We start from the raw sequence: 21,563 nt of genomic DNA on the forward strand, positions 1-21,563 counted from the left end.
GCCTGAAAAAGAGAGTAAGAAAGAGAAAAAAAGACACGGGGTGACTAAGCTTCTTCGAGCGAGGCCCTTTTACTTTATTTTCAAAAGGGTCTTTTATACCTTCACTTGTACATAGAGGGAAATGAAAGATGCAAAGTCATACAGAGTCAGCCCAAACATTACATCTGTTTTGTCTTTATCAAAACCAGGATTTTTTCTGCAAACCTTTCCCATAGACAATGTTGTGTACATTATCTTCTGGCCTTGGAGGCCTGTGGACATTTTATGACCCTCTTTTGATAAAGGCTGCTCAACCAGAAAACTTATTTTCCCTGGAAATGTTTTTTCTTTATATTTCTAATCTATGTCAGCCTCAGAAAGTATTAAACAAGTTACATTTCTCACAGAGCAAAGGTGCAGTGAGTTTCAAGAAAGAACCAATTAGCTCAAAAGTCTGATGTTAATTTCAAGGCTTCACTTGTTTTTCTTACATTCCAACTTAACTAATGCACTCCCAGGTGCACAGTGGATAAGAGATATGGGAACTTAGCAACAAGCATTGGCCCAATAATGAAATCTTACACCAGCACTACTCTAATAACGTTTAACTCCTTGAAAGGCTCTATGTTTTAGGCTTCCCGTGCCTCTCACAATTTGGGAGGCTGTAAATAATCACATGTGTAGCTGTAAGAATCTGGATAAGCCTGCCAAGCAAGCTAGAATGCTAACAGAAGGGGTTTGATATGAAATATTCCTCTCATGTCCAGGAGACTTATTAGCTAGAGCCCTAAGTTGATTTTCTCCAGAGAAAGGTGGTCGGGGATAGCCCCCTGTATATCAGTAGAGTTAATGAAAGGCACGAAATAGTAAGACAGACAGATTCTGGTTTGGGGGTAGATGTTCAAGAAGGGGGGCCCCCCGAGGCCTGATCTCGCTTTTGCCCGTCAGGCCTCTTCCTCATGACCTTTGCCATGGGCGGGATTCCGCATGCTGGCTCGCAGCAGTATAGCTTCTTGAATTTAGTGGTTAGATGAGAGAGAATTTGAATGTACTGAATTGATATTTAGCTGCTGGGAAAGCAGCTTACTTAAATATGTCAGGTTATGTAGTTTCATTCAGTTGCTTGCAAAAGCCAGACACACCGAAACATACTGATGTAAAGAACTGCTTTTTATTCTAGATTTTAAAGAGCCATCAGTACAATTTTCTAATTCCTCGTTGCCTAACACATGGGACTCACCAGACAATCACATGACTTCCACTGACAGCTGCGATAATCAAAGCACTACCTGATTAGGAGGAGAAAAATTCATGATTCCTGAGAAGTCTCTTCTCTTATTGGGATGGAGAACCCATGGAAACCTCTGGCTCTTCTTATTCTTTGGTTAGGGAGATGCCAAATGAGTCATAATATAGATGGGTAAAGTGGTCCTGAAAAGTAGTACTGTTTGAGAGGTACTGGCTAAAGGGAGTTTCCTTGAGTTGCACAGCAGTCAGATCAAACAAGGGGAAAGGCCTGGGGTAGGAGGGAAAAAAACACTGTTACTTCTTTATGTCTTCTTTAATACATCTGATTTTCTGTTAAACATTGCCTTTAAAGAAAGTTTTCCTCCATTTGGAAAAAAGGTTCTTCATTTTCTATACCACACTAATTAAAATTCTTAATTAAAATTTCATCTGGATCTATTCAATATGTGGATTTAATTCTGCTTATGAGTTTTCACATGTACAATTATCTAAGCACATTTGGGGAGAAATTCATAATTAGGGAATGATTATGATAATAAAATCAACATCCTTTTTGGTGTATTTTCCTTGAATTTAGATAGAAAATACGTAAGAGGACCATAGAAATTAGAAATGGGAGAGACCTCATTTCTTTTACAATATCCTCTTTAAAAAAACAAAAAAGATAACCTCCTCAACTGTATAGAGAAAGAAATAGAGTTAACATGCAAATAAAAATGGGGCAATGTTAAGTATTAGTCGATAGTGGAATTCAAGTTAAAAAGCATTAAGATGTAGAGCTTTAGAGTATTTAAAAAATCAACAGTAAGGCAAGGATATATGGTCTAACCACACTTATTCAACATACCACTGGAAGTTATAGCCAGTGCAATAAGGCAAGAAAAGGAAAAAAAAAAAAAAAGGCATACAGATTGGAAAGGGAGAACTGAAGTCATCAGTATTTGTAGATGACATCATTGTCTATGTAGAAAAATCCAAAAAAATTTCAAAAAAAAATCTCCTAGAGCTAATAAATGTATTCAGCAAGGTCACAGGATATAAAATAAACACAGAAAAATAAATTTTGTTTATATATATTTGCAGTGAACACTTGGGCAATGAAATTAAAAATGTAGTTCCTTTCACACACACAAAATGGAATACTTAGTGTAAATCTAACAAAACACGTAAAGGACTCGTGTACTGAAAACTACAAAATGCTGACGAAATAAATAAATGGAGACATATACTGTGTACATGGACGGGAAATCTCAACATTATAAAGATGTCAGTTCTCCATGAATCAATCTACACATGCAACGGTAAAACAAAACTTAGTGACAATGCCAAATGCTGGTGAGGATGTAGAGAAACTGAATTATACATTGCTGGTGCTGTAAAAGGAAATAATAACTTTGAAAAACAGTTTGGCGGTATCTTAAAAAAAATTAACATGCAACCAGTCGTTGCACTCCTAAGCATCTGTCCCAGAGAAATGGAAACTTACGTTTATACAGAAACCTGTACATGAATGTTCAGAGCATCTTTATGCATAATAAATACCCCCAAACTGGAAACATCCTAAATGTCCTTCAACAAGTGAATGGTGTAACAAACTGGGATACATACATGCCATGAAAACTACTCAGCAATAAAAGGGAACAAACTGTTGATACATACAGCAACCTGGATGAATCTCCAGTGAAATATGCTGAGTGAAAAAGGCCAGTCCCCAAAGTTGCATAATACACGATTCTATTTATATAGTATTCTTGAAATGACAAAATCATAGAAATGGAGAACAGCTCAATGGTTGCCAGTTTAGGAAGAAACAGCATGAAAGATCCCTAGTTACAGGGCTGTTTCGCATCTTGACTGTGTCAGTGTTGACGTCCTGGTTGTGGTATTGGCTATAGTTTTACAAATATCTACATATAGATATTGTACTATGGTTTGTTCAGGCACATGGGGTTTCTTTGTATTCTTAACAACTGCATGTGAATCAAAATAATCTTTTAAAAAGTTTTTAAAAGGGAGGCGGATAGAATTATAAAGTTTAATCGACCAGGAAGATATAAAAATATGCACTTCTGTGCATCAGATGATATGACTTCAAACTTTATAAAACAAAGATTAGAAATATAAAGATAATTTGAGAAACTACAATCATAGTGGGAAGATTAATATACCTTGCCTCCCATTCTAACAGGTCATCTGATGGAAAAAGACTGTAGAACAGCACTTCTCCAACGTTAATGGGTATATCACCTGGGAGTTTGTAAAAGCACAGATTCTGATTCCATACATCTGGGGTGGGGCCCTGGAATCTACCTTTCTAAACAAATGCACAGATGCTGGCATGGGAATCAGGCAGTTTGAGTAGCAAGGATATGATGGAAAGGGGAGACATAAAGTGAAAAAATACTCTGAATGATAAGACTACCCCTATACATATGCAGTTTTCTTTCCCTAAGTTGGGTCCCAAAGACTTAAAGATACCAATATTCAGGCTTTCCCACAATCACAGAAAGCTAACCAATCTGATCGCATGGACCACAGCCTTGTCTAACTCAATGAAACTATGAGCCATGCCGTGTAGGGCCACCCAACAGACAGGTCATGGTGGAGAGTTCTGACAGAACGTGGTCCACGGGAGAAGGGAATGGCAAACCACTTCAGTATTCTTGCCTTGAGAACCCCATGAACAGTATGAAAAGGCAAAAAGATAGGACTGAAAAATGAACTCCCCAGGTCAGTAGGTATCTAATATGTTACTGGAGATCAGTGGAGAAATAACTCCAGAAAGAATGAAAAGACGGAGCCAAAGCAAAAACACCCAGTTGTGGATGTGACTGGTGATGGAAATAAAGTCCGATGCTGTAAAGAACAATATTGCATAGGAACCTGGAATGTTAGGTCCATGAATCAAGGCAAACGGGAAGTGGTCAAACAGATGGCAAGAGTGAATATTGACGTTTCAGGAATCAGCGAACTAAAATGGACTGGAATGGATGAATTTAACTCAGGTGACCATTATATCTACTACTGTGGGCATGGAGTAGCCATCGTAGTCAACAAAAGAGTCTGAAATGCAGTACTTGGATGCAATCTCAAAAATGACAGAATGATCACTGTTTATTTCCAAGGCAAACCTTTCAATATTACAGTTATCCAAGTCTATGCCCTGACCAGTAATGCTGAAGAAGCTGAAGTTGAATGGTTCTATGAACACCTACAAGACCTTCTAGAACACCCAAAGTGAAGTGAAGTCGCTCAGCCATGTCCGACTCTTTGCAACCCCATGGACTGTAGCCTACCAGGCTCCTCTGTCCATGGGATTTTCCAGGCAATGGTACTGGAATGGATTGCCATTTCCTTCTCCAAGGGATCTTCCCAACCCAGGGATTGAACCTGGGTCTCCTGCATTGTAGACAGATGCTTTACCGTCTAAGCCACCAAAAGAGAATGTCCTTTTCATTATAGGGGACTGGAATGCAAAAGTAGGAAGTCAAGAGATACCTGGAGTAATGGGCAAATTTGGCCTTGGAGTACAGAATGAAGCAGGGCAAAGGCTAATAGACTTTTGCCGAGAAAACACACTGGTCATAGCAATTCCCTGTTCCAACAACACAAGAGAAGACTCTACACATGGACATCACCAGATGGTCAATACTGAAATCAGATTGATTATATTATTTGCAGCCAAAGATGGAGAAGCTCTAAGAAGAGCTCTAGAAGCTCTAGAAGCTCTTGTTTTAAGTTAGCAAAAACAAGACCAGGAGCTGACTACGGCTTAGATCATGAACTCCTTATTGCCAAATTCAGACTGAAATTGAAGAAAGTAAGGAAAACCACTAGACCATTCAGGTATGACCTAAATCAAATCCCTTATGATTATACAGTGGAAGTGACAAATAGATTCAAGGGATTAGATCTGATAGAGTGCCTGAAGAACTATGGATGGAGGTTCGTGACATTGTACAGGAGACAGGAATCAAGACCATCCCCAAGAGAAAGAAATGCAAAAATGCAAAATGGTTGTCTGAAGAGGCCTTACAAATAGCTGAGAAAAGAAGAGAAATAAAAGGCAAAAGAGAAAAGGAAAGATATACCCATTTGAACACAGAGTTCCAAAGAATAGCAAGGAGAGATGAGAAAGCCTTCTTCAGTGATCAGTGCAAAGAAATACAGGAAAACAATAGAATGGGAAAGACTAGAGATCTCTTCAAGAAAATTAGAGATACCAAGGGAAAATTTCATGCAAAGATGGGCTCAGTAAAGGACAGAAATGATATGGACCTAACAGAAGCAGACGATATTAAGAAGAGGTGGCAAGGATACACAGAAGAACTGTACAAACAAGATCTTCATGACCCAGATAATCACAATGGTGTGATCACTCATCTAGAGCCAGACATCCTGGAATGCAAAGTCAAGTGGGTCTTAGGAGGCATCACTACAAACAAAGCTAGCGGAGGTGATGGAATTCCAGTGGAGCTATTTCAAATCCTAAAAGATGATGCTGTGAAAGTGCTGCACTCAATATGCCAGCAAATTTGGAAAATTCAGCAGGGGCCACAGGACTGGAAAAGGTCAGTTTTGATTCCAATCTCAAAGAAAGGCAATGCCAAAGAATGCTCAAACTACCGCACAATTGCACTCATCTCACATGCTAGTATAGTAATGCTCAAAATTCTCCAAGCCAGGTTTCAACAGTACATGAACCATGAACTTTCAGACGTTCCAGCTGGATTTAGAAAAGGCAGAGGAACCAGAGATCAAGTTGCCAGCATCCATTGGATCATCAAAAAAGCAAGAGAGTTCCAGAAAAACATCTATTTCTACTTTTACTGGCTATGCCAAAGCCTTTGACTATGTGGATCACAATAAACTCTGGAAAATTCTGAAAGAGATGGGAATACCACATCACCTGACCTGCCTCTTGAGAAACCTGTATGCAAGTCAAGATGCAACAGTTAGAACTGGACATGGAACAACAGATTGGTCCCAAATAGGGAAAGGAGTACATCAAGGCTGTATATTGTCACCCTACTTATTTAACTTATATGCAGATTACATCATGAGAAATGCTGGGCTGGATGAAACACAAGCTGGAATCAAGATTGCCGGAAGAAATATCAATAACCTCAGATATGCAAATGACACCACACTTACGGCAGAAAGTGAAGAACTAAAGAGCCTCTTGATGAAAGTGAAAGAGGAGAATGAAAAAGTTGGCTTAAAACTCAACATTCAGAAAACTAACATCATGGCATCTAGTACCATCACTTTATGGCAAACAGATAGGGAAACAATGGAAACAGTGACAGACTTTTTTTGGGGGGGCTCCAAAATCACTGCAGATGGTGACTGCAGCCATGAAATTAAGACACTTGCTCCTTGGAAGAAAAGTTATGACCAACCTAGACAGCATATTCAAAAGCAGAAACATTACTTTGCCAACAAAGGTCCATCTAGTCAGAGCTATGGTTTTTCCAGTAGTCATGTATGGATGTGAGAGTTGGACTATAAAGAAAGCTGAGTGCTGAAGAATTTTGAACTGTGGTATTGGAGAAGACTCTTGAGAGTCCCTTGAATAGCAAGGAGATCCAGCCAGTCCAACCTAAAGGAAATCAGTCCTGAATATTCATTGGAAGCACTGATACTGAAGCTGAAACTCCAATACTTTGGCCACCTGATGCAAAGAACTGACTTATTTGAAAAGACCCTGATGCTGGGAATGACTGAAGGCAGGAGGAGAAGGGGACGACAGAGGATGAGATGGTTGGATGGCATCACCAACTCAATGGACATGAGTTTGAGTAAGCTCCAGGAGTTGGTGTTGGACAGGGAAGCCTGGTGAACTGCAGTCCAAGGGGTCGCAAAGAGTCAGACACGACTGAGTGACTGAACTGAACTGAACTGAACTGAACTGAACTGAAGGAAAAGCTGATTAAATCACTCTACAATAGAGACCATGGGAGCAAACACAGAGTTTCCAAGCAACTTTTCAGTAATCAGGATCTTAAATATGAGCAGACAGTCAAGGTTTTCCATATACTTGAAAGCAAATCTCTAAAATGAATGATGGAGAGCAAAACAAATGATCAGAAAAATTCCAAAGGAAACAGACTTCTCAGAGGATAAAAAAATGCTATCATTTACATTCTCAAAGGATAAGAAATGGTATTGCACAGGAAAATGACAACAGGATGCTACATTAAAAAGGAATATTTGGCGACTAAAGAAATATTTGAAAATCAAAACATGTTCTAAATATAATAGCAAAAACAAAAACAAGATAGTTGACGCAATCTCTCAGAAAGCAGAGAAAAAAGACAAAAATACTGAAAATAGGAGAACTTAAGAAAATCAAAAGATCAGCCCAGCAGATCCAACACTGGGCTAAAAAATATTCAGAAAGAAGAAAAGAGGAAACAGGGAATGGGAGGAAATTATCAAAAACATAATTGGAGAAAATTGGAGAACTTAACATGCAGATTGAAAATGACCATTGAATAGTCTGTTTCTTTTGTAGGTGGCAATTACATGTATATTTGCTTTACAAGAATTCATTAAACTGTATATTCATGAATTTATGGAATATGTACTTTTTTGTGTATATGTTATATTGTACAATTCTTTTTTTTTTAAGTTAAGGGAAAAAAAGGGAGAGGCCCACCAAGTGTCCATAATAAAAGTGACAAATAATAACATTTCAGGATGCTGAGATCAAAAGATACTATAAGCTTCCAGAGAGAAAACAAACAGGTTTCAGACCAAGCATGAACTGAAGAATTAGAATGCCACTCTACCTCTCAACAGCAATTCTAAAAGCTGAAAGACGATGGAGCACTGCCTTCAAAATTCTGAGGGAAATTATTTCTAACCTAGATTCTACACCTTGGCTGTGTTTTCAATAAAATATTACTATAGAATAAAAACATTGTCATATATAGTCCTTAAAAATTGCTACACAGCCTTTATGAAAGAAGCTAGTGCAGGAGAACATATTCCATCATAATAAAGTAGTAGATGAAGCCAGAGGAAGAGGGGGATCCAGGAAAAAGATCCAACATAAGAGAGAGGCAAAGGGAGTCCTAGGAAAAAGGGAGGAGGAAGATTCCCAAACTGAAAGTGTGTCACAGGTCACTAGTGACTGATTAGGATACAAAACATAAAAGACTTCCCTGGTGGTCCAGGGGGTAAGAATCCACCTTCCAATGCAGGGGACGAGGTTCGAGCCCTGGTCAGGGAACAACCAATGCAACTCGAGAAGCTTACATGCCACAGTGAAGACCCAGCACAGCAGAAAAAAAAAAAAAAAAACGGTTGGGGGGGAAGCAGGGGAAGGGGGACAATCAAGGATTTCTTCCAGGTTTTGGTTTGAACAACTCTTCCAAGGAGCGTGTAATTAGACAGAAACGCTGGAAGAGCAGGCATGCGTGCAGGGATGCTTTTAGACATGTGGAGTTTGAGTGGAAATGGCGGGTATGAAGTTACCTGGATGCAGAACTGACTCTAAGCTAGGCATATGGAGTCCTGTGCTGGCAGAGTAAAGATGGCAACCTAAGTCCCCACAGTAGAAAAGATCACCCAAGAACAAAGTGCAGAATCAGAAAAGAAGGCTTCGGACAGAGTCCTGAAAACTCCCAGATTTAAGGATGGGGCAGAAGAGGACCTGGAAAGGCAGGATAAAGGGACAGGTGGAAAACGAAGAGCATATGGGTGTACCAGGAAAACGAAGAGATGAGGTCCCTTCAGGAAGGATGCCATGTTCAACAGCCAGGGAAGAAAAGGGGATTTAGAAGCGTCCTGTGACCACGCTCCTACCACAGGTGCCTGAGGTTCAGTCCCTGGTTGAACAACTAAGATCCCAAAGGCTGTGAGCCAGGTGTGGCCAAAATAAACACTTTAAAAAAGAATGGTAAATTCTATGTTATGTGTATTTTACCACGACTAACAAGAAAATCGTGAATCCCATAAACTCTGGACTTCAGGAATAATAACTCGCCACTTGAACGCAAGGGGAACGTAGGGGAAACTGCAGGTCAGGAGGCAGGTGCTCTATGGGAACTTTCTGAACCGTCTGCTCAATATTTCTGTAAACTTAAACTTGCTCTAAAAATATAAAATCTATTCTTTTAAATAAAAAAATAAAAGTATCCGGTGAATTTAGTGACATGGAAGTCTCTGGTAACAAGGGCAACCATTTGTCCTCATTAGATTATTAAAGATTAAAAAGAATGATCTAATAGTTATGAAACTATAGTGAAATGGCACTCTCATACACTATTGCTGGAAATATAAGTAAGCATCATGTTTTTTGAAGGGTAATTTAGGAATATCTATCAAACATAATATATATATAACCTCTGACCCAGAAATTCTACCAGTACAAGTGTGCAAAGTTTAAGGATAAAAATGTTCAAAGCAGTTCTTTTATGCAAAATGTGGGGCCGGGGTACAATGCCATCAAGAGGAAATAGAATGAATAAATACAGTTAAAGAAACATATCCACCAGGACATATGTATAACTAGAGCTGAGTCATGCTGATGTATGGCAGAAACCAACACAATATTGTAAAGCGATTATCCTCCAATTAAAAATAAATTTAAAAAAAAGGAATGTATCCAACAGATGCCTACACCATGCTCGTAAATGAAGTAGATATTATTGTGCTAACACAGAACGATACCTATGACATAGTATAGTCCCCATGTTTCTAAAATGTACATATAGATACAGATATACATACACATTATACTATAATGCTAATATACATATATGTTTGTAAATACATAAGATGAAAAGACAAAAATATAAAAGCAATTAGAGGTGAAGTCTATAAAAAGGGATTGGGGGCGGCAAAAGAGGGCTCTCATGTCTCCACTAGTTGGATTTTTTTTCCTAAGAATGTATTATTTTTATGAATTTTTAAAAAGAACATTAAAGGAAAAATATAAAAAGCATCTGCTAAAACAACAGTGTGGGAGAAGTTCGAATGGCCACCGTCTGATACTTTACCGTTTCTGAGACAGGTTCTTGGCATAGATCTTACTGACAAAATCTTGGGCTTGAAATTTTAGGGGTGATGCTTCATCCTTCTTACAGGCCTCGAGGTGCTGGGAGAGGAACAGCTCGCTCAGATGCTGTAGCACTTGTGAGTGGGGCATGTCCTTTGCTGTGCAGAAGTTTAAGAGTGCATAAAACATCCCCTCCAGCCACTTAATGTTGAGGCTTATTCCCCCTAAACATCAATGAGAAAGGAAACACCAGTGAGCACCACATAAAAAGGTCTACAGGGACATAGGACAAACCCCAGACAGTGAACAGCTACCTTCTGTCCAAGATAATTTGGTTATATGAACTTGGAGATAAGCAAACACTCTTCCTTTCCAGACCAAGAGCCCTGGGTGTGCCCTTTATAACACGTCATATGTTGACCCTACCTACAGATAGGTTAATGTAGACACTGCTAATGACAAATGCATCTTGGGAAATCTCTGGAATGGTTCTTGCAATAAGGCGCACTGCAAGATTACAGTAAGGAAAGCCACTTGGTCCCAGAGGCTGCATCCTTCTGTTTAAACAGGCTCTCCTCTCTGGTTGTTTCCAACTCGTCCTTCAGTTCAGTTCAGTTGCTCAGTCGTGTCCGACTCTTTGCGACCCCATGAATCGCAGCACGCCACGCCTCCCTGTCCATCACTGTCTCCCAGAGCTCACTCAAACTCACATCCATCAGGTCGCTGATGCCATCCAGCCATCTCATCCTCTGTCGTCCCCTTTTCCTCCTGCCCCCAATCCCTTGCATCAAAGTCTTTTCCAATGAGTCAACTCTTCACATGAGGTGGCCAAAGTACTGGAGCTTCAGCTTTAGCATCATTCCTTCCAAAGAAATCCCAGGGCTGATCTCCTTCAGAATGGACTGGTTGGATCTCCTTGCAGTCCAAGGGACTCTCAAGAGACTTCTCCAACGCCACAGTTCAAAAGCATCAATTCTTGGGCGCTCATCCTTCTTCACAGTCCAACTCTCACATCCATACATGACCACAGGAAAAACCATAGCCTTGATTAGACAGACCTTTGCTGGCAAAGTCATATCTCTGCTTTTTAATATGCTGTCTAGGTTGGTCATAACTTTTCTTCCAAGGAGTAAGCGTCTTTTAATTTCATGGCTGCAATCACCATCTGCAGTGATTTTGGAGCCCAGAAAGATAAAGTCTGACACTGTTTCCACTTTTTCCCCATCTAAATGTTGAGCTTTAAGCCAACTTTTTCACTCTCCTCTTTCACTTTCATCAAGAGGCTTTTTAGTTCCCCTTCACTCTCTGCCATAAGGGTGGTGTCATCTGCATATCTGAGGTTATTGATATTTTTCCCGGCAATCTTGATTCAGCTTGTGCTTCTTCCAGCCCGGCATTTCTCATGATGTACTCTGCATATAAGTTAAATAAGCAGAGTGACAATATACAAACTCATCTTTAGAGGATATGATTAATCACACTTCTCAGTTTTTCCTTTAAAAAGGCTGCTTTTTTTAAATTCTTTTTTTTTTAAATTAAAAAATGTGGATCATTTTTTAAAGTCTTTACTGAATTTGTTACAATATTGCTTCCGTTTTCTAATTTATATACACCTGTAGCTCAGCTGGTAAAGAATCCGCCTGCAATGCAGGAGATCTGGGTTTGATCCCTGGGTTGGGAAAGTCGCCTGGAGAAGGGAATGGCTACCCACTCCAGGATTCTGGCCTGGAGAATTTCATGGACTATATAGTCCATGGGGTCACAAAGAGCTGGACACAACTGAGCGGCTTCAGTTTTCATATATATAATTAATTAATCTTATTTTTGGCTGTGCTGGGTCTTCAGCGCTGTGCAAGCTTTTCTCTAGTTGCTGCAGACGGGGGCTACCCTCTAGTTGTGATGTACAGGCCTCTCGTGCAGTGGCGTCTCTGGCTGCAGAGTGTGGGCTCCAGGGCATTCAGGCTTCAGTGGTTTGGGCTCTGAGGCTCTAGAGCACTGGTTCGATAGTTGTGGCACAAGGGCTTAGCTGCTTTGCCGCATGAGGGATCTTCCCGGATCAGGGACCAAGCCCGCATCTCCTACATTGGCAGGTGGATTCTCCACCACTGAGCCACCAGGGAAGCCCTGCTTCTGTTTTTTTATATTTTGGTGTTTTTGGCCACAAGGCATGTGGGATTTTAGCTCCCCAACCAGGGATTAAACCCGAACCCCCTGCTTCGGATGGCAAAGTCTTAACCACTAGACTGACAAGGGAAGTCCTTAAAAAGGCTGCTTTTTACCACCAAAGTTGTTCCCATATAAAACCTAAGTAGCTGAGAATGCCATCTAGCGTGTTCTTCCCCCAACACACACACCCTCAGCACAACCACACCAGGGTTTAATAAGACAGCAACAGGTCAAAACGAGGGTAATTTTCAAAAGTGCCAAAAATATGGTGCGCCCTTACCAGCAGGGCTGTAGGGGCAGGTGGCCTGAATAATCACAGGGTCTTGGAGAGCAGCGGTGATCTCCTTATTGGCCCCCCAGATGTGGGCAAGATCTTCAGCACACTGATACTGGGGCCGCAAGATGTTAGTGTGATTCAGTAGGAGTTTCAACCTGCAAGTAAAGCAGTCAAGGCAGGGAGTGCAGAGCCAGGACTGGAATGAACCAGCATGTGATCCACGGAGGGTACATCTAGCCTCAACTACACAGTCTGTTGCACAGCACAGCCCAGAGGCAAATGCAGGTGTGGCTCAGCCCTGAGGGCACAACCTCTTAGCCAGACGGTTCATCCATCCTCCTCAGATACATTTATTGAAAGTTACCACAAGCCAGGCACTGGGCCCAGCACTAGACGTACCAAAAGGATATCTGACACGTGCTCTCCATCAATTTTCCTGCTGCTGACCCGGATACAAGGGAACATAAACCAACTTCAAGTAGGTGAAAGCGAAAGTCACATCCAACCCTTTGCGACCCTATGGACTATATATACAGTCCATGGAATTCTCCAGGCCAGAATCCTGGAGTGGGTAGCCTTTCCCTTCTCCAGGGGATCTTCCCAACCCAGGGATCAAACCCAGGTCTCCTGCATTGCAAGTGGATTCTTTACCAGCTGAGCTACAAGGGAAGCCCCGAGGTGGAAGCAATGCTGTGTTTCCGCTCTAAATATTTGCACATCAAAGAAAATGCCCCACCCACAAGTGCTGTTGACAGAAAAACCGGGAGGACACGATTTCAAAGGCTGGCTTGGGCCCTTCTGCCGATGAAGATGCTTCCACCTTATGACTGGGAATGGTCAGCTCCAAGAGGTAGTGGTGGGGGTGGACATGAGGTGACAGAGAGGTCCTGCCAGCCCTGTGCTCACCCTAACGAGATACCTGGATACTGGGACGGCAGAGACAAAGCTGTACACAATGCAGTCTTTCCCAAGCCGGGTTTGAATTTCTACGCAGATATTAGGCAGCTGAGATGGCAGGCAGCAGAGGAATACCACATTGGCCCATCCCACCAGAGAAGCGTTCTGGTAAAAGCACTGGATTCCCAGTTTGTTGAATTCATCTGGGAGGGAATAAAAGAAGACAGATGGATCATGATACAGAAGACTTTAGACTCAACATCAACTCTGGGTAAAGAGAAAATCGTAGTCCTGTCTGACTCTTTGTAGCCTGCCTGGCTCTTCTGTCCATGGAATTCTCCAGGCAAGAGTACTGGAGTGGATTGCCATTTCCTCCTCCAGGGGATCATCCTGATCCAGGGATTGAATTTGGGCCTTCTGCATTGCAGGCAGATCCTTCACCAGTTGAGCCACTAGAGAAGCCCCCAACTTTGGGGAGAGGGTAGCAACTATTTTATCTTAAGTCTTGTCACCAGGTGTGGCTTCCTAGGTGGTGCTAGGGGTAAAGAACCTGTCTGCCAATGCAGGAGACGTAGAGATACCAGTTCGATCCCTGGGTCAGGAAGATTCCCTGGAGGAGAGTATGGCAACCCACTCCAGTATTCTTGCCTGGAGAATCCCATGGACAGAGGAATGTGGCAGGCTATGGTCCAAAGGGTTGCAAAGAGTTGGATACAACTGAAGTGACTTAGCACGCATGCACACTTGTCACCACATAAATCAGAAGAAATTCCCTTATGGCTTCTAAAAGCCACACAGCAAAGCCCTGGCCCCACAACTATGACAGTTAATGCCACTACAGCTGTGCTCGAGATTGTTAGATAATTCATCCTGACCTCATGTTTAAACCAAACGCTAGAATTTTTCAGATTTTTTTTTGTTTTTTGTTTTTTTTTGAAAGAGAAAAGTCTGAACGAAGCCTTCTGCTCCAGTTTACTGACTTTACCATATATCAGGTGATGTACGAAGTACTTTAGCCACATTATCGAGGGAATCCGTGGCTTCCCTGGTTGTTCAGCTGGTAAGGAATCACCTGCAATGTCAGAGACTCGGTTTTGATCCCTGGGTCAGGAAGATCTGCTGGAGAAGGAAATGGCAACCCACTCCAGTATTCTTGCCTGGGAAATCCCATGGACAGAGGAGCCTGAGAGGTATAGTCCATGGGGCCATAAAGAGTCGGACATGACTTAGTGACTAAACTACCAACGGGGAATCCTCACAAGAACCTTATGAGGCAGAGACCAGTATTATCCCTATATTATAGGGATACAATATTTCCCTAGAAACTATATATCCCTGTATTGCAGAAGTGAAAACTGAATCTTCGAGAATCATGTGAATGGGAATTTCCTGGCAGTCCAGTAGGTAGGATTCTGGGCTTCCATTGCAGGGGCACGAGTTTGATCCCTGATGAGGTAAAGACAAGCAACCAAAGCCAAATAAAACATGCTCTTTATAAAACAGAATTGTGTGACTGGGACAAAGTTAAACAGCTTAACTGGCTTCAACTGGTGGAGAGTGAGAGAGTGACTGAGAGAGTGGAAGAGGGAAGAGGACGGGAGTAGTTTGGGAAACTCTGCTTGTAGTTTCAGTAAAGTGTATACAATCTAATGTCAACAAGATATTTATAAACACAGAGAGAAACATAATAACTCATGTCATTGCTAAAACCACTCCTTGGTAGCTAATCATTTGATTGTGCTTATGTGACCTGAGGGGTTTCCCAGGTGGCTCAGTGGTAAAAAATCCATCTGCCAACACAGGAGACACGAGTTCGATCCCTGGTCGGGGAAGATCCCAGATGCTACGGAGCAGCTAAGCCCATGAGCTGCAACTGTTGAGCCTGCGCTCTCAGGCCTGAGAACTACTGAAGCCCACATGCCCAAATGTTCGTACTCTGCAACAAGAGAAGCCACCGCAATGAGCTAGCCCACACATCGCAACTAGAGAATAGGCCCCATTCGCTACAGCTAGAGAAAAACCCTCACAGCAGCAAAGACCCAGTGCAGCCACAAAATAAACAAATAAATAAAATTATTTTAAAAACCCTACTGTATAGCACAGAGAATTACACTCAATATTTTGTAATCACCTATGTGGGAAAAGAATCTGAAAAAGAACATACATACTTATATGATGTATAACTAAGTCACTTTATTGTATATCTGAAAACAACACTTTATAAATCAACTATACTTCAATTAAAAACATAATTAAAACTAATTTAGAGCAAAGAAAAAGTACAAACTGTATGATTTCATTTGTACAAAATTCTACAGAATGTAAACTAATTGGTAGTGACAGAAATCAGATCAGTGGTTTCCTGAGTGGGACCTGCAGGGAGGTGGAGAGGTTCGTGACTTGACTGTGTCGATGCTTTCATAGGAGCATACAGGTGTCAAAACATCAAACTGTACACTTAAATATTTTTTTAAATATTTATTTATTTGGCTGTTCCAGGTCTTAGTTGCAACACGTGGGATCTTTAGTTGCAGCATTTGGGGTCTAGTTCCCTGACAAGGGATAGACCCAGGCTCCTTATCTTGGGAGCATTGAGTCTCAGCCACTGAAACAGCAGGGAAGTCCCTCAAACTATACATTTTCAAAATGTGCAATTTATTATATACAAAGTATATCTCAATAAAGCTGTACCTGTTCTTTGACCTAGCAATTAGAAAAAAATTATGAATCAGGAAGTCCTACTCAGTATGGCACAGTTACATAAATTATCATAAGTCATACTTTAGGAATACTATACAACCTGAAAATCATGATTTTGAAGAATGTCAAATAATATGCAAATAATCCATTAATTGTTTTTAAAAAGCTTTGCATAGTTTTAGTTAATCTGATATAATCTGGTATAATCTGATATAATCAGAAGAAAAAATGGAAAACAACGATAACCCTGATAGGGAAATTATAGGTAGTTATTATTTACTTTCCTATAGAGTAATTTTCTAAAATTTTTATAACACACATGTATTATTTTACATTTTTAAAAATATTGAAATATAATTTGCACACAGTGCATCACATAGCTGTGAAGTAAATAGTTTGATTCTTTTTGACAAATGCAAACACCCAAGGAACGTGCACCTTTCTCAAGAAACAGAATGTTTACATCTGCCCAGAAAGTTCCCTAGGGCCTCTTCTCAGTCTCCCCAGAAGCACTCACTGTTCTGATTTCTACCACCAGAGGTTAATAAATGGAATCACTGCAAAACATTAAAAAAATTTTTTTCAGTACATGGTATTATTATTTTTTTGACTCTGCGACGTGGCATGCAGGATCTTAGCTCCCCAGCCAGGGATCGAACCTGTGCTCCCTGCAGTGGAAGCATGGTGTCCTAACCACTAGAAAGCCAGGGAAGTCCCCCGTAAATGGTGTTTTTAAAAAACGAGGCCAAATGTTTGGAAGCGGTAAACACCACTCTGACTCTAACTGGTCCAGTTAGAAGATTTGAATTCTGTTTGGAAAGTGTCTCTGAATCAAAGACCCAGAAAGATATCTCGCCACAGGGCGCAGGGAGGAGAGATGGATATAAATATTTCGGTGGAAAAGAAAGGCGCTTTAAGGAACAAGTTTTTTAAAAAATCTTTCTGGGACTTCCCTGGTGGTCCAGAGGCTAAGACTCTGTGCTCCCAATGCAGGGAGCCCAGGTTCCATCCCTGGTTGGAGAACTAGACCCCACATGCCAAGATTGGATCCTGAATGCCACAATGAAGATTAAAGATCCCAAGTGCCACAGCTAAGACCCAGTGCAGCCAAATAAAGTATTGAAATTAAAAAAAAAAAAAAAACTTTCCAGCTTTTCTCAGGGCTAGCAAGCTGAGAACTAGGCCGGCTGTATGCAAGCATTCCTCTTTTGAGGGGCCCTTTCCAAACAGCCTGCCCAGTGCTCCTCACCCAGGGTCTCTGGCCTCCGAGTGGAGATCCGCAGATTCTCAGCAGGGATGGGGACGAACTGGAGCAGGGTGTGTGCCAGCTGCTTCCCAAGGTGGCCACCTCCGATGATGCCCACCTTTAACGCGTCGTCATCCTGAGTTTCTTCACACAACCCAGTCAAGCGACATTTAGAGGCTTGCTTCTCCGGTACTAATTTTCTGGAGAATGATTCTCTGGAGAATGAACACGGACACACACAAATGTTAAAACATGCACATGTGTTGTACGAAAGGAGAGGTTACCATTCCTCTTGACAAGGATGGAAGAGGCTCTTGGGCCTGACAACATGCATACGGTTAGGGCATTGCCACCTACTTCGTGGCATCTAACCACTGTTTTTAAAGAGACACATGTACCCCAGCGTTCATTACAGCACTGTTTCCAATAGTTAGAACATGGAAGCAACCTAGATGTCCATCGGCAGATGAATGGATAAGGAAGTTGTGGTACATATACACAATAGAATATTACTCATTTATGAGAAAGAATGCATTTGAGTCAGTTTTAATGAGATGGGTGAAACTGGAGCCTATTATACAGAGTGAAGTAAGTCAGAAAGAGAAACAATGATACAGTATATTAACACACATATATATATGGAATTTAGAAAGATGGTAACGAGGATCCTATATACAAGGCAGCAAAAGAGACACAGATGTAAAGAACAGACTTTTGGACTATGTGGGAGAAGGGGAGGGGGGATGATTTGAGAGACTAGCGTTGAAACATGTATATTACCATATGTAAAATAGATGGCCAGTGCAAATTTGATGCATGAAGCAGGCCACTCAAAGCCAGTAGTCTGGGACAACCCAGAGGGCTGGGGTGGGGAGGGAGGTGGGAGGGGGGGTCAGGGTGGGGGGACACATGTGTACCCGTGATGGATTCATGTTAATGTGTGGCAAAAAGCACCATAATATTGCAAAATAATTATCCTCCAATTTAAATAATTTGATTTTTTTTAAAAGACACGCACGCCCTTAGCCCTTCTTGAGTGTCAATCTCTGACTTTATCTGCTTCAACTTCCTCAAATGCAGCCTGCTGTGCCACCTTAAGTCCTTCAGAGCGAAGCACTCCAGCCATGTGCCACTGACCCAGCTTCAGGCTTCCCTGGCGGCTTAGTCGTTGAAGAACCCACCTACCAACGCAGGAGATGCAGGTTCTGTCCCGGGGTCGGGAAGATTCCCTGGGGAAGGAAATGGCAACCCACTCCAGTATTCTTGCCTGGGAAATCCCATGCACAGAGGAGCCTGGTGGGCTACAGTCCATGGGTTCCCAAAGAGTCGGACTTGACTTAGCGACTAAACAACAACAATGACCTAGCTTCTCTGGATGGAATGAAATGTTCCTCCTGAGTGAATTTTCCAAAGAGTAAAGCATACCCCTTTCAAAAGATCAGAGCTTGTTTAAAACCTTCTTAAATGAACTCTTTTTTGGTTACATGTATTGTGCATTTCCCTGCCTTCTTAAACACAAGGTCTGACTGTTGGCCGCAGGACCATCACCGTGAACAGCCACCATCATACCTTATCCTGGAACACAGGGAGCCAGTCCTTCCACTGTTTCCTGTGTGGACACTGGCCCATGTCCATCTCTGCCAGGACAAGTGCACCCCTCTCCTACCATACACCTCCTCTTCCTAGTTTGCTATTTCAGTTCTGCACACACCCAGGAGACCACGTAACTTAGCTTTCTCCAATGTGATGGTTTATCAAAGAAAATGGTTTATACAGGAAAACAGACCTGAGAAGGAGGATCAAGGATTTGAGGCCACTCTTTCTGGAGATTCACTCACTGTTGGTTCTGGATGTGTTTCCTTGGCCCAAGATGAACAAGGTCTGACCCCTGAATACATAGGCATCATTTTATGTTGTTATAGGATGATCTTGATACTTGTGGGGCTTCCCTGGTAGCTCAGCTGGTGAAGAATCCACCTGCAATGCAGGAGACCCTGGTTCGATTCCTGGGTCGGGAAGATCAGCTGGAGAAGGGATAAGCTATGCACTCCAGTATTTGGGGGCTTCCCTGGTGGCTCAGCTTGTAAAGAATCTGCCTGCAATGCAGGAGATCCAGGAGACGCAGGTTCAATCCCTGGGTAGGGAAGATCCCCTGGAGAAGGGAAAGGCTATCCACTCCAGTATTCTGGCCTGGAGAATTCCATGGACTGTGTAGTCCATGGGGTTGCAAAAGTCAGACATGACTGAGTGACTTTCACTTCACTTAGAGTTGTTCTGTATTTCTGTGAAAACTGGAGTCTTCACACTCTGGAGCTTCCATCTAAGCATGACAAGCCACATTCTATGTGAGGCTTCTCTTTTGGTTAAAAGGAGAGTATTTTCCCACTGTGCCTAATCCTTCCAAGTAGAAGATGCATCCTGAGAGTTTCCCATGTTTGTTTGTCATCACACGACTTTGGAGGCAGCCCACAGGTTTATGCTTCCCTATCAGTCAGCCAGTCAGCAAACTGCTCGAGTCCTCTGCCTCCTCAGGTATGTGCTATACCTTTAATATGCTTGACCGGGATCTGGTCCCCCCATCTGAGAGTTAATCTAATGTCAGAGGAAAGTAAATTGAGAAGGAGACTGAGGGGTGGGGGTTGGGGAGGCAACAAATGCTCCAAGAGTGACCTAGAGTTACAGAACCCAGGAGCCTGAGTCCTAAGCACTTGGCTCTCACATGCCTCTTAGTCAAGTGTCAAGAAGCCAGGACTGGACTGAGAGCTTCTTTGAAAGTCAGTATTCCTGTTTTCAGGCAAGTCATCTGGCCATAGGGACCCCCAAAGTCCCTGGAAGCTTTCTTGTGAGGAGGCATTCCACTGTTAGCCTGAAAAGAAAAAAAATGACCCCCATTTTCAGCCAATAGACATGGAATGGCCCGTCATTAGTATCTGTGGAAGACAAGCTGGTTGTCCTGATAAGAGAGTGAATGCATGGATGGGTGAATGGATGATTTAATCAGTCTACTCACCAAAAGGAAATCACCATTCATCCATGCCACGTTGCATAACCATAGCCAAGGCACCCTGGTGTGCGTCTCCCGGGTGCTTTCAGACCAGGAGTGCTTCAGTGTAGGTTACACAAGGCAGGAAGACACTCCCCCTGCCAAAGTTATTCTCCAATGTAAAAAGTTAAGTCATCTGGATTCTCTGCAGTGAGATTCTTCTCCATCTACTTGACCCTAGGGACCCAGCGTACCTCAAATTATGGAGTTGCTTGCAGAAGAAGGTTGCGTGGGCGCAGGCCTTGGTCATCAGACCGTGAGAACGGCCCAGCAAATACAGCCAGCTTTGGTCTTCCTCATGAATCCCGGACTCAAACTTCAGGGTCTCAAGATCCTCTAGCAGGTCCATCTCCAAGCCAGTATCTACTGCAGTGACAGATGCCAACCACTTCGGCCCCCGTCCCCCAAGGAGTGGGGCATGTGCCCGAGCCCCTGGTTCTCCTAATGGTGGTTTCAGCACCTCCCCTCCCAGTTCCAAACTGGCAGCTCCCATCCATTTCTCTGAGTGGATTCCTAAGCACTGACTACCCGTGAATCTGGCTTTTTTGGTGGCTCAGCAGTAAAGAATCAGCCTGCAATGCAGGAGATCCAGGAGACGCAGGTTCAATCCCTGGGTCGGGAAGATCCCCTGGAGGAAATGGCAACCCACTCCAGTACTCTTGCCAGGAAAACTGCATGAACAGAGGAGCCTGGTGGGCTACAGCCCATAGGGTCACAAAGAGCTGGACACGACTGAGCGACTACTGAGCCTACACCCATCAATCAAGAATACTGGATTCACGGAAAACCTGGACAAGATCCATGGAGGCTCCAGGCACATTTTTCAGCACCTGTATTTCCATGAGCAATGGACTTCACAGGCGCTCTTGGGCCAGGACGTTTTTCCCTTCCATTCTCTTAGAAAAAGGACTGGACACTTAGACCACATTTCACAGAAATTCACCCCTTTCCCCAAACTCTCTTTTCCCACAGGGCAGAAAAGAACCCAAACTAAATACCA

The 21,563-nt window shown here is 42.4% G+C and overlaps 1 protein-coding gene and 1 non-coding gene across 2 annotated transcripts; one reads left to right on the forward strand and one right to left on the reverse strand.

Annotated features, from left to right (window-relative positions):
• Positions 1 to 1,353: 1,353 nt before the first annotated feature.
• Positions 1,354 to 20,912, reverse strand: NOXRED1 (NADP dependent oxidoreductase domain containing 1). Its single transcript, XM_069597530.1, has 6 exons — positions 20,758 to 20,912; positions 17,524 to 17,735; positions 13,597 to 13,777; positions 12,681 to 12,832; positions 10,236 to 10,458; positions 1,354 to 1,495 (listed from the first exon to the last, which is right to left on the reverse strand). Exons 1-6 carry the CDS (start codon positions 20,910 to 20,912, stop codon positions 1,354 to 1,356), a joined length of 1,065 nt encoding a protein of 354 aa, XP_069453631.1.
• LOC138444485 (U6atac minor spliceosomal RNA) lies at positions 17,781 to 17,903 on the forward strand. The gene has a single exon (XR_011258508.1). It is a non-coding gene; the product is annotated as a U6atac minor spliceosomal RNA (small nuclear RNA).
• Positions 20,913 to 21,563: the final 651 nt, after the last annotated feature.

Source organism: Ovis canadensis, chromosome 7 (assembly GCF_042477335.2).
Source record: "Ovis canadensis isolate MfBH-ARS-UI-01 breed Bighorn chromosome 7, ARS-UI_OviCan_v2, whole genome shotgun sequence".
Classification (NCBI taxonomy): domain Eukaryota; kingdom Metazoa; phylum Chordata; class Mammalia; order Artiodactyla; family Bovidae; genus Ovis; species Ovis canadensis.